The sequence below is a fragment of the Rhinolophus ferrumequinum genome, chromosome 16 (genome assembly GCF_004115265.2).
Source record: "Rhinolophus ferrumequinum isolate MPI-CBG mRhiFer1 chromosome 16, mRhiFer1_v1.p, whole genome shotgun sequence".
NCBI lineage: Eukaryota > Metazoa > Chordata > Mammalia > Chiroptera > Rhinolophidae > Rhinolophus > Rhinolophus ferrumequinum.
In genome coordinates, this window is record NC_046299.1 from 47778234 (window position 1) to 47791492 (window position 13259).

The 13259-nt window shown below is 48.4% G+C and overlaps 1 protein-coding gene across 4 annotated transcripts in view; it reads left to right on the forward strand.

Annotated features, from left to right (window-relative positions):
- The first annotated feature begins 6409 nt into the window (after nucleotides 1–6409).
- TSPAN15 (tetraspanin 15) overlaps nucleotides 6410–13259 on the forward strand; it is a 51096-nt gene continuing 44246 nt past the window's right edge. For all 4 annotated transcript variants that reach the window (XM_033130991.1, XM_033130992.1, XM_033130994.1 and 1 more), the window contains exon 1: nucleotides 6410–6631. In XM_033130991.1, coding sequence (XP_032986882.1) covers nucleotides 6536–6631 — 96 coding nt within the window. In that variant the 5' untranslated portion in view covers nucleotides 6410–6535. The remainder of the gene's footprint in view (nucleotides 6632–13259) is intronic.

The following is a 13259-nucleotide window of genomic DNA, read 5'->3' on the forward strand; positions in this document are numbered from 1 at the left end:
TTTTGGACCCCAGAGTCACCAGAGTGATCTTGGATCCCTCACCCCCTGCAGGGGGCCCTAAGAGGTGTGATCACAGACAGAGCTGGTTATCTGACAATCATAGCAGAGAAAATTCTGTAATGTTGCAAAGTCAAGTACAAAGCAGAAATAATCTGTTGTTTTTTTATTTTCCTCTTAAGTACACAGCACATAACTTTGAGGAGGTCACTTTTAACTCCACAAGAATTAGGAACCAGTCCCATGGGTTTCCCAAAAAACATTCTGAGGGATACTAGTTCTTTGATTTGTTAATAACTAGTGTCTGGGGAGAATAGAGTTGTGTGGTCAAATATAGTTGAGAAGGGCTGAGTGTCCTTCACCCCACCCCCCAGATACACAGTCTCCTTTCTCACATTAGAGGCTATGAAGAACTCCTGTAGCTTTTCCAGACTTGATAGATCCTGTTCTACAAAACACTTAAAATCTGATGGAACTATTATCTTGCCATAACCTACAACAACTCCATGTAAAGTTGCGACTCTAACCAGTATTGAAATCAATATCTGAGCTGCATGTATTGTTCCTAGTTGCTTTTTAAATCACATAGTGAAGTCATTTCATTCCAGGGTATAGCTGGAGTCCCAAGTGCATGAGAGTAGAAGGCACATTGTTTGCTGGGTCCCGGAGCACTTGAACTTCCTGATGGAGAAAAGTCAGTTACCATTCGGAACTCCAATTTCCTCATTTGCAAAGTGGGATTCATCACATCAAATTGCATGGGTTGTCGTGAGGAATTAAGAGGTAATGACGTGAAAGTCCACAGCACAGCTCAGTGCCCGATGCTGTATGAATAACTGGTAGGGAATAAAAGGAGATCATTGAGACTTAAAATGAGAAGGGACCAAGGAGAAGTGGTTTAAAATCTGAGCCCGGGGATGGCACCCAAAAGGAATCACGGAAAACCTGAAGGACAACTTAAGTCTCTTCTTAAGGATAAATACAGAGGGTGCCAAAAACATGTATACACATTTTAAGAAAGGAATACTGTATTGAAAACTGTAATATTCAATATATACCGATAACAAAAGATGAACACAAGTCACGTTTGACTTCTGCAATTACAAGAGGTGCTCAAAGTGGTTACCATCAGCGTCCAGGCACTTCTGATGACGGCGAACTACTGCTTGAGCAACGTTGACCAAAGTGTCCATTTGTATACATTTTTTGGGCACCGCTGGTGTATAGACTCTAAAGTACAGCACTTTGGGAGAAGAACTGGAGGAAGATGAGAAAAGAAGGAGGTAGATATTTGAGTTCATTCCGCCCCCTAAGAATGCACCACCCCAGAATTTAGTGCCTTAAAACAACGATCCTGTATTAGTTCATGATTCTTTAGGTTGGCACGTTTGGGCTGGGCTCAGCTAGTCGTGCCTGGACTCATTCATGTAGATGTAGTCAGCTGTGGGGGTGATGCGTTGGATGTTCTAAGATGGTTTCACTCATGCCTGGTAGTCAGTGGCTGTCAGCCAGGAACCTTAGTTCTACATTGTGTGGTCTGTCCAGCAGACTAGCTCAGATTTGTTCTCATGGCTGCAGCGTTCTAAGAGGGCACAAAGCAGGAGCTGCAAGACCTCTTGATTCCTGGACTTAGGACTCAAACAACCTCACTTCTGTCACATTCTATTGGTGAAAGCAAGTCAGAGGGCCAGCCTAGATTCAAGAGGTGCGGAAATACATCCTACCTCTTGGGGTGGAATTTTAAACCAATCAATCTGAAATTCCCCGAGGCGGACTAGTGAGATAATCTAGTTAATTGATTAAGACGCCTTGCCTTCCCTTCAGGGAAGTTGTCCTTGCCAGAAGTAATCCACTCTTTTACCTTCTTAGTCCCACCCTCTTTTTGTGCAACTTCATTTTCTACAGCTCCTTAACGCTCCCTTCTAGTTGCTAGATCGGATGCTGCCCCATTCGGGAATCGCTTAATAAAGCCAATTCGATCTTCAAATTTACTCGGTTGAATTTTGTTCTTTAACAATGGAGAAGCCGCAAAGAATTCCTGGCCATTTCAATTCTCCCACATAGAGGCTAGCTCTTGCATATTTGGCCTGAGAGGCTGTTTGGTGGGTTGGGAAGAATTCCACACATGCACTCCCTGCTATGTGAGTGGTTTTCTCTACCTGCCTGGGAGTGTATACTTCCTGTGTTATCTGTACCTTCCTCCCATTGCTTCCCCGTCCTTCTCTCCTCCATCCATTCCAATTGGCTTTGTCTCCATTGCCTCATTGAAAGAACTCTTATCAAAGGCACCAATGACCCACATCTTGCAAAGCTGCTAGTTCTCTGTTCTGCTCCCACTTGACTTCTCAGGACATAGTTGAAACCTTGGAGTATTAAGGGGAGTTCCCGGGGCACTAAATCCTGTTGCACGTGTCTTTTAACTTCTTGAAGCCCTTTCTTTCCCTTGCATTCCTGACACCTCACTGACCTCATTTTCCTTCTACCCCACTAGCTGTACCTTCTCTGTTTTCTTTGCCAGTCCCTCTTCCTCTCAAAGTTGGAGGGCCCCCGGGTCTGTCTTTGTCTCTCTTCTCTTCTCTTCCTTCATTTTCTCCCTATATGATCTCATATAGGCTCATGGTTTAAATTGATCTGATGACTCTCAAACTTATATCATTCAACCTAAACCTCCCCCTCTGAGTTCCCTGGTCAACTCCACTTGGAATTTGAAAAGATATCTCCAAAAATCAAATGGCCAAACAAAGTAACTGATTTTAGACCCAACCTCCTCTCACCCCGTCTCTTCCTGATCTTCCTCACCTTTGTAAATGACAGCAACATCTACCTAGTTGCTCAAGGTGAAAACATGGGGGGGTCATCCATGATTTCTCTTTTCCTCACGTGCCCCACCCAATTTATCAGTGAGCCCTGTTGGCTCTATCTCCAAGATACATCCCCAGTGCAACCTCTTGTCACCATTTCCAGTGCTGTGTCCCTAGTCCCAGCCGTAGCCTCCTTGCTCTGGGACTGCTGCAATGGCTTCCTAACCACTTTCCGCGCCTTCGTGTCCATCCATCTTCCATGCAGCAGCCCTCTGAAGCGTAAGTTAGATTCTGTATCTGCTTAAAAACTACCAGTGATCTTTACTGAAACTGGAAGTACCTAAATCTACACTGTTTACCAAAGCTGCGGGGCTTCTTCCATTTATGTCACTGACCTCGCCCCCTACTACTCTCCCCCAATCCCGTGCATGAGTCCCACAGACCTCTCCAAGCGTCTTCCTCTCTAATGGCCTTTGCACTTCCTGTTTCTTCCCCTTGGAAGCCCTTCTCCCAGATCTTTAGCACGTGTCAGTACCCGAAAGTACCCTTGTCGTGTATTTGTTTTCATACATGTTGCATGTTCCCACATTCCTCCCCTCCCGAACAGAAGAGAATACGAGCTCGTGTCTATCGTGTTTACAGCTGTGTGCAGTCTGGGGCAGGGCCTGACTCACAGGACAAGCTCAGTGTACGTACATTCGCGACTTGACTGTGAGGGCTAGAGCTAAGATTGTTAGAGCTGGAAGAGAAATAGTCCAACCTTCTGGTTTCACAGACGGGGAAACAGAAGCACAGACAGAGTCACTTGTCCAGAAGCACGAACACAAACTTATGCAAGTCCAGTTGGTCATACACAATCCTGAGGTTTTTTTCCCCGTAAACAGTAGTAGCCACTAAAAGTGAGAGTTAGTTATTTCCCCCTACAAGCTCCATGCCAGGTTATCATGAAAACAAATCTCAGAACAAATTCCGTCACCCATACAAATATCTAATAAAACAAACATTTAATAGCAAGTAGCCCCAAAACCAGTTCATACCATCTGTTGTGTAGTCAGTGAAGGCCCAGCTCTCTGTCCTTTTAGATGTTCTATCACCTTGCCTGAAGGGTCCACACAAGGAAGATACGACATTCTAGAGGCAGGATTCACGTAGACTGATGGACATATCAGGCAACCAGAAGAGCTCGGGACAGGGCACCCTCAAGGATTCAGCCTGATGCATCATCCCTGAGATAAACCATTTTAGCCAATGTACATATCTTGAATATTACTAATTTCACCACAGGAAAGCTCATTTCTAATACCTGCTATGCTAATTAATAAGCCATGAATTTTACTGATGCATTCATCATGGTATTCTCTATGCTAATCAGTAAAGCTTCAAGGGTAGATTGAGACTTGGAGCCCTGCAGAGGCTGCTGAGTTGATTGTGTGTGATTGTATAGTTTCTTCTTAACTTCTAGATTCTTCGACTTCGAATTGGTAACTTGAAATCCGATGTAGTGGACTATTACACTATGGAAATTGGTAACCGGGTCCTCCCCCATGGAGAGCCAGTGATTAAACATTTATCGGCATACCCCCAGGGACTGCTGCAGTGTGGCCATTCTGATAAAATGCCGGATGACCACCTCACGCTCATGACTACCTCTAGACCAGTGATGCTCCGTCTTGGCTGCACGGTAGAAAGTACCTGGGACCTTTAAGACAATGCTGATTGCTAGGTCCCTGTCGGTAGAGATTCTGATTTGACCGGGTTGGGGCTTGGCTATCAGGACACATTTAAAGCTCACCAGGTGGTTCTAATCTGCAGTGAGGGTCACACTCACACTTGGATGTCACACTGTCTATGCCATATATTCTAACAGCCTCACAAAAAGGTAATAGCAAAATCAGGCTTAGCACCAGACCTGCTACCCCCCCCCCGCCCCGCCCCCAGCCCAGAGCTCCTGGCAAAAGGATGGAAAAGTTGAAAAGTTCTGAGTGTTTGCAAATGTGGCTGAGGGTCAGCCCTCGGCACTTGGGGGTCAGGGTCGGGGTGGGGAGGGACAGTGAAGGAGCCCAGGAGCCCAGGGAAGGCTGTGCCAACCCCAAAGAGCTCCAGGCTTTCTCTTCAGGGTTATCTCAGCCTCATCCCCCAGAGCATCTTACAGGGGTGTGTGTGTGTGTGTGTGTGTGTGTGTGTGTGTGTGTGTGTGTTTGGGTGCAAGCTAGAAGGCTAAGCCCCAGGGAAAGGGAGACAGACTAACCCTTCAGAGGGCAAGGTGCTGGACTAGCCCTCTGAGGGGGTGAAGACCAGCACCTGAGAAAGTGGGTGTACGACTAGATCTGCAGAGCCGGGTGAGGGAAGCTAGTCCCCCAAAGAGGGGTAAGGAGTTAGTTTCCTCCTCCTCGAAGGGCAGGAGAGTACTTTACCACTGTAGTAGGATGTCTTCTATGACCTTAGTTAATTATATAAAGGTAACCTGCAGCAATCCCTGTCCCTACCCAACGTGACCGCCTTTGCAGGACCTGCTCCTTTTGTACCAGGAAAGACTTCATTGTAACTTCTCTGGCCAGGACATTGCTCCCTCCCCACTCCCAACCTTACTCTTTCCCTTCTAGGGCAGAGCCCTGGGGGCTGGGCCGGCTGTGTGCCTGTCTCTCTCCAGGAGTCTGTGTGTACAGGAGGCTTGTCCTGTGTCCATGACAGGAGGCTTGTCCTGGGTCCACGACAGGGGACTTGGACAAGGGTGCCATCCCTACAGTCACCACCAGGGACCCCACCCAGCACTGCCTTGAGCTCATGACCTCTGGGCCACACATTTAATTACTGAAAGCCGCAAACAGATTGGTTCCCATACCCCAGCTGAGCTAGGCCTGGGAGGCAAGGAAACTGTGTGAGTCAAGCTGGGGCCATGTAGCTATGGGAGACGACTCACAGCCATGTCTGGCACCAAGCAGAGGAAAGCCTGGTGGGAAGAGGCCAGGTCAGGTCAGACCTGGGCTGAGTGTGTGCAAGGAAGGGGGCTGCCAACCTGGCCTGACGAAGGGCAGGGAGAAGGGCTTCCCAGACCAGGATGGTGCTGGGGCAGCGTCGGGATCTCACCTGGCCGCTGAGAAGGGGATTTCCAGAGACTGACTGGGGAAAGGAGATTTGTTACAAAAGGAAACTCGGGGCCCCGGCTCCATGGGGCCCCTTCACCCCACCCTGGCCTGCTGCACCTTCTCAAATGTGGCACTCCGCCTCTCTCAGGCTGAGCAACTCCACTTCCTTATTTCATTCACGTCTTGCACACTTTACCTTAGCTGTTAGGTTCTGCCCTTTTCCTATAGTTTTACTTCTTGACAACAGTGGAGAGTATGCATTTCTATGTACCCCGGATTAGCACGCTCGCTCTCTCCCTAGAGCTCCTGTACACGCTCTATCAGGCCCCGTTAGTACAGGCATTTCCAGAGTTGCACGCGACGTCCTAGGCGAATCCCTTGCCCCCTCTCCTCGCTTATCCTCCTCTGGGTCCTGGGCCATAGCCCCGCCCTCATCCCGCCCCCTCCCAGAGGCTGGGCCGCTGCCTGGCGCCCATTGGCCACTGGGGCTGGCTGGTCCGGGCCTTGGCTGTGATTGCGGCGCACCAGTGTCAGTCCCCGAGCGAGCGCTGGTGGCGGGGCGGGCAGCCCGGCAGGCAGCCGCAGGTGGGGCTACTCTCAGTCAGGGACCCAGCCCGGGAGCCCGGGAGCCCTGCACCGGGTGTGCACAGGATGCCCCGCGGGGACTCGGAGCAGGTGCGCTACTGCGCGCGCTTTTCCTACCTCTGGCTCAAGTTCTCGCTCGTCATTTACTCCACAGTGTTCTGGGTAAGTGACCAGTAGGGCCCAGGGATGGGGGCAGGGGACACTCCCTCGACCACCCCCACGCCGATCACGGGGTTGGGTCCAGACTTGGCTGCTCCCGGGAGGGCGTGCGGAGTGGGGGGCACGCCTGGCTCCTCGTCCCATTGTCCCTGGGAGCCGGGAAATTCTGGCGGCCGAGCTCAGCTTGAATTTCAGCTGCGGGGTCGGGATTGTTAGAACTGGTTAGCTACCACGGAGGAGCACCACCTGGCTCACTAGCTGTCGGATTCTCCGCGGCCGCAGCGCAACGGCTGGTTCTGTAGACGGTGGTTCCCGCATCCGCCGGGTCCGCTCCGCCTGTCAAGTATTACTGACTTTGCTTCCCTGTCAACCTGTGGAGCAGACGTGATCAGGCTTTGGGGCCCTCGATTCCCAGTCCGGTCCCCACTATTTACTTCCTGATGCCCCTGAGCAAGATGCTACCCCGCTGCTCTCGGTCTTCTCTTGGTGGGAAGGAGGATGTACCAGGAGGATGCACGTGCCTTGTTCGGGGAGTGGGTGGGAGGATTCCGCCAGACGACATCTAGAGAGGTCTCCGGCTGCTCCTAGGTGCCCAGGAACTACTTCTGTGTCCACTAGGCTTTACCGCCTCTTCTGTCTTGTCACCGGACAGGATGGTAGTAGTTAGACGGCAACCAGCCTTCGAATCCTGCTGCGACCACTTTCTAGCTGAGTGATCTCGGGGAAGTTACTTCAGTTCTCTCAGGCATCATTTTCCTGTATGCAAACAGAGACAGTAATTATAGTCAGCTTTTAGGATGGGTGTGGAGAGTAAATGAAATAGGCCAAGTACAGTACTTAGCACAGGGACCGGTGAAGAAGAGCTCATGTGTGAGCCGTTTTTATTATTATGGGCAGGGAAGTTGGGCCTTCTTAATACACTCTCCCAAGAGACTGAATTTCCTTTTTTTAAAAAAAAAAAATATTTTTTCCAGTTACAGTTGGCATTCAATATTATTTCATATTAGTTTCAGGTGTACAGCGTAGTGGTTAGACATCTGGATAATTTATGCAGTGATTCCCCTGATTAGGGTAGTACCCACCGGACACTATACATAGTTGTTACATTATCGACAATGTTCTCTAAGCTATACTTTACATCCCCGTGAAAGACTGGATTTCTTTACAGTGATTTCGGACTAGGCTAGCCCCCACCTAGAAAGGAAGACACCATTCTACAGTCTAACTCCAGCCCTGGCACTGTGGAATAGCCCCCTGACTCCAGTGTGCCACAGGGCAGACTTGCCCAGGGATAGAAGAAGGAGTAATTGACATCCATCCCCCAAAACACACACGCTCCAGATCTCCTCCTGGGGTCTGTTCTGCTCGCAGGAACTGCTGGATCTGCCAGCAGGCCTGACTTTCCCATGATCCTTCTGTAGATGTGATCTTGACGAGTGGTCAAGCGATCCCGATTCCAGTTTTGTTCTGTTACTTACCGGGAGGTCTTAGGCAAGTCACTTCCCTGTTTGGGGCCTCAGAACTGTTAAATGACTTGCCCTTCTAGAAAACTAGGTGAGCCCAGTTCCCGATCTGGTTCTCTGAGTCTAGGTCAGGTGGAAGAGAGATGAGCGGTATGTTTGGGGGCCAGAGGATGGAGCATGGACCCATGGTGGAAGCTCGAGGGAGACAGAATGTTGTATGTGGGATTGGTGTGGGATGACTTGAGTGCTCATCCAATATTGGGTTCTCTCCCACTGTTGCACCAGAATCCACTAGAAAGTTTTCAAAACACTACAGATGCCTGGACATAGGTATTTATTTAAACTCATTGAAGCTCTCCAGGTAATTCTAGTGTGTAGTCAGGGTTGAAAACTGCTGGATCAGATGGCCTCATAGGTTCCTCGATTCTGATTCTGGAATGTTTTGCCTGCCCCTTGCTTGTCTTGCCTCAGGAGCTCTGCTGTCTGTCGGGCAGAGTTGAAAGAGGCAAGGCGAAGCTTGATGGGTGGGGAGGTAGGAAAATGAGGGAAGACCAGGAGTCAGAAGGTGGGGGTTATGTTTCTGGCTTCACCCCTTCTCTCCATATGTAATCACTGACCAGTCTCTTTACCTCCTTGCACCTCCATTTCCCAATCTGTAAAATGGATAACCAATATTGTTTTCCATTCCTCATTGGACTCTTTTTAGGATTAGTGATGTGGGGAGATGGTGACCTGTGGGCAAGCCAAGCGCTCTATACAAGAGAGTGATACCGTTAAAACTACACTTGAATAGTCAAGACTTTGTTCTGTCCTTGTCCCCTGTTTCCCAGAGAGAAAAACACCTATGGCCCTTGGTTTGCTTCTTCTTTTGGGTGCAGGGTGGGACTCAGAACTTGGAATCCTTTCTCTCCAGCCAACTGAGATTGCCTTACCAAATCCTTGACTTCTTATCGCTGGAAGTTTTTCTGCTTAAAAATCTTCCCACCCATGCCAAGAACTCAGCCACCTGGCAGCTCTGCCAGGGCACTTGCAGGTGCCAGAGTTTCACTGCAGGGTGGAGGCCCAGCGTAAGTAATTTTTCCGAGACTGGGTTTGCTGTTAATTGGAAATCATTACAGGAAAGCTCATTATCACTGGTACCATCCCTCAGGAGGAGGAGTGGTGCCAAGGGTTACTTGCTTTATAAGCCCAAAGTGCTAACACTTTCATCTCAGTCTTTAGGTCTGGAAGAGACCATTAGTTTTACCATAGCCATGCACCTGCTGTAGGACTTTTTGCTTTAAAATTTAGTATCAAATAATGACATACAAAATTTAAAAGTACAAAAGAGTAGTCATCAGTGATGAGCTTCCCTCCTACCCCTCCGCTGGCCTGTCCTGTCTGCATCTATTACCAGTTTCTTGTGATTCTTCTCTGAGGTAATATCCTAGCCATAGGATGCCCTAGGCACACACATGTACATGTATTACATATACTTTTTTCCCTACACAAGGTAGCACACTGTACACAGTTCTGCCCTTACATTTTCACTTAAAGATAAATCCATGTACGTTTTGGAGCTCTGCTAGCAGATGCCTCCTTCTGTTTGATAGCTGCATAGAATTCACTCTAGGCTATGCCAACATTTATTTAATCAGTCCCCAGCTGGGGAACGCAGGTTATTTTCAATCTCTAGCTACTGTAAACAGTGCTGCAGTGAGTATCTTTGAATGAGTTGCTTTGCACATATGTGTGTATGTCTACAGGGTAATTTTTAGAAGTGGAATTGTTGGGTTAAAGGGTATGTAAATGTATAATATACATACAGACATGCACCGATCATAATTGTAGACAGCTTGATGAATTTTTGCAAAGTGAACACACGTGCATGATGAGCCCCCAGGATCAACCAACAGAATGGACGGCAGAAGTCAGAGGCCCCCTGTGCCTGATCCCAGTCCCTACCTCTTCCCTCCAGTGGTAATAACGATCGAAGTGTCTAACAGCCTACGACCTGGTTTCATATGTGTGCTTACAAAGTTCATAGATGGTTTGTAAAATTTTTTTTATTGGGGAACAGTGTGTTTCTCCAGGGCCCATCAGCTCCAAGTCGTTGTCCTTCAATCTAGTCGGGGAGGGTGCAGCTAAACTCCAAGTCCAGTCGCTGTTTAGTTGCAGGGGGCGCAGCCCACCATCCCATGTGGGAATTGAACCGGCAACCTCGTTGTCAAGAGCTTGAGCTCTAACCAACTGAGCCTTCCGGCCGTTCCTCCAGAAGCTCAGTGGCAGCTCGTTTTCATCAAACTAGTTGTGGAGGGTGCAGCTGACTGGCCCATGTGGGAACAGAACCGGCAACCCTGTTGTTCAGAGCTTGGACTCTAACCAATTGAGCTATCGGCCGCCCCTTGATAGATGTTTTGAAATTGCCTACATAGAGGTTTTGTCACTTGTACCATTATTATATTTGTTTAAACTGCCTCTTTAAACTTAAATTTGTTTTTAGAAGGAGAGCTTATGTCATGACTGCCAATGGGGAACCAATATGCCCTCATTAAAAATACCAGGTAACAGTTCCAATAGATATAGTTCAGGGAAAACAAAATGTTATTAAATCATAGCTAGATATTGTGGGTGCTGTAGGCTGTGAACCCGAGGCTGCCTCCTTTGTTCAAAAAGCAGATTGGCAAGTATTTGAGAGGCTTAAAGACAAACTGGCACCCAAACTGGTTTGCTCCTTGATGTAATCGGGAAGATTGGAAGGGAATTGAGCAATGAAAACTTTTCTCCGTCTATGAGTCAATATGAGTATGACCGTGAACAACTAACAGTGAGCTCCTGTTGCCCTCTGTTTTCAGCGGGGAGCCTCAAGGCCCAGAGAGGATGTGTTTCAGGGCCACTCAGCAGGGTTGGCATGAATCCCCAGGTATCCTGTCCCCAGGTCATTGCTCCTTTCCCGCGGTAGGTTACTGAGGATGTCTCCATGAGCAGTGAGCTCACCCACAGGCCCTTGGAGCCTCCTCTTCCCACCACGCCGGGTGAATCATTCTGACACATGTGTCCTCAGCCCACTGGGGACATACCTCTAATTTTAGCACTGACCACAGGGTATTCTAGAGATCCGTTTACACAACTGTTTTTCCTTGTTGGACTGTGGGTTCCTGGAGGTCAGGAGTGTCGTTCATTCATATCTTCTTCCAAATGCTGGTCGTGGGGCCTGGCACACAGGAGGTGCTCAGGGGAGCTTGTTCTTTTGGGGTGCTCGAGTCCCAAAGTACGTATTGTAAGCAAGGATCTGAGTTGGCGGTGTCTGGATTAGAGGCTGAGCTGGGTGTGTGGTTAGATTTTGCCAGCAGTGGTTAGATTTTGCTGAGGCCTTGAATTTGCAAAGTGGACTGGGCTGATCATGGAGATGCTGGCTCTTTAGAAAGCACCAAGCCTGTTGCCTTGACAAGTGAGGTGCTGACTAATCATTATTATTCGTATTATTAGTAGTAGTACATATATATGGGGAACATTAGTAGTGATATTAGGAAGAAAAGAACTTAGGGGGTGAGTGGGAAGGGAGTGGGTGTGGGTAAATAGTGGAGGTAATAAGAGCCAAAGGCAACGTTAATTCTCCCTTGCCTTCTCCAAGGATGGACCCTGTTATCATAGCTTGGCCTGTGACTCTTTATATTATGGTTAAAAGTGTGGACTCTGGACCAGGCTGCCTGGGTTCAAATCCCAACTCAGGCACAGCTTGAGTGACTTAACCACTAACTTCCATGTGCCTCACTTGCCTGCCCGCCTGTAAAATGACTGATATTAGAACCTTCCTGAGAGTTGCTGAGACCATTAAATGCTTAGAGCAATGCTTGGTACACAATAAACACTGCATCAGCTTAAGTACCGGTTAGCCGTTCTTCTCCTACCTTCCTCTCTATTCTAGGTGCCCAAGATCCATAGACTGAGAATGCGAAGGGTCCTTAAAGACCCCTCTAATGTGACCTTTTTCATTTTACTGAGGAGAAAACAGGCCTGCAGAGAGGAAGCGAATCTCTCGAGACCCCACAGCAAGTTAGTGACAGACCAAGATCAGGACCCAGGTTGCCTGACTCCAGTTTCTTCACTGGGTCACTATGACCTTTACCAGCCACCCCCCTTCTCCTGAAAGAAGTGGTCCCTCTCTGGTGTCAGGGCTCAGGATGTGGGTGGAAGACAGCATTTCTGGAAGAAGCCAGGTCCGTGGCCTCCCAGTTAAGCACTAGAACTAGAGGAAGCCAGGTGAAAAAGAAAATAGATTTAGTTTCCAGTAGGAATGTCTAACTTTTGAAAAGAGCTGTATTGTTTTGGTGAAAATAATATGTGTGCATAGTTTTTAAAAATTTCAAGCCATTCAGGTAAGTGCAGCAAAAGCAGTAACCGTCACGTTCGATTCTACCACCGGGGAAGAACCGCTGTTACATGTTGGCAAACCCCCATCAGGGTATCTCCTTGTATGAACATAATTTTCTAAAAACTGTGCTCGATTCTTCAAGCAGATCCATTTTCCTCTTGTTGTAGGCAAGCATTTCAAAAAGAAAATAGCGAAGCTCAAGCAGAAAGTGAGGCAGCCTTCATACTGGAGTCGTCACCACTGTTCCCGTGACTAATAGGCTGTCAGAGAAGATCTGGCAGCCATGGGCCTGTGCTCCGGCCTTGGGCAGAGAAGTCCTCCCCTTCCCAGCCCAGCTATGGGGTCTCTAGAGTCTAGAGAAGCAGGAAGGCAGCGCTGGAAGGGGATTGGAGAATCTTTCAATGCACTCATTTTGCAGAGGAGCAAACTGAGGCCCCAAGAACGTTTCTTTGTTCTGAGTCTAGGCTTCCGTGACTGATCCCTCTCTACCTGTAAGGCACGGATTGTTTTAAGTTGTAGGACGGGATTGGGACCTCACTGCCTTTGGTTGTTTGTTGCTGAGAAGCAGGAGTAATGACCTGCCTCCTTCCTCCTTCTGCCCAGTGCCACTTCTCTGCGGGTGACTCACAATGCCAATCTGGGGTGGGGCTCAGTAAACAGATAAGGGACTGATAATGAAATTTCTGTACCAGCTGGCTCCACACACAGGGAAAGATGTCTTCTGGGTAAGCCCAGAACACAGGGGATTGAAAAGAGAAGCCTTTTCCGGAAAGAACCTTTGGATCTGAGTGGGTTTAAATCAACATTTTAGTGG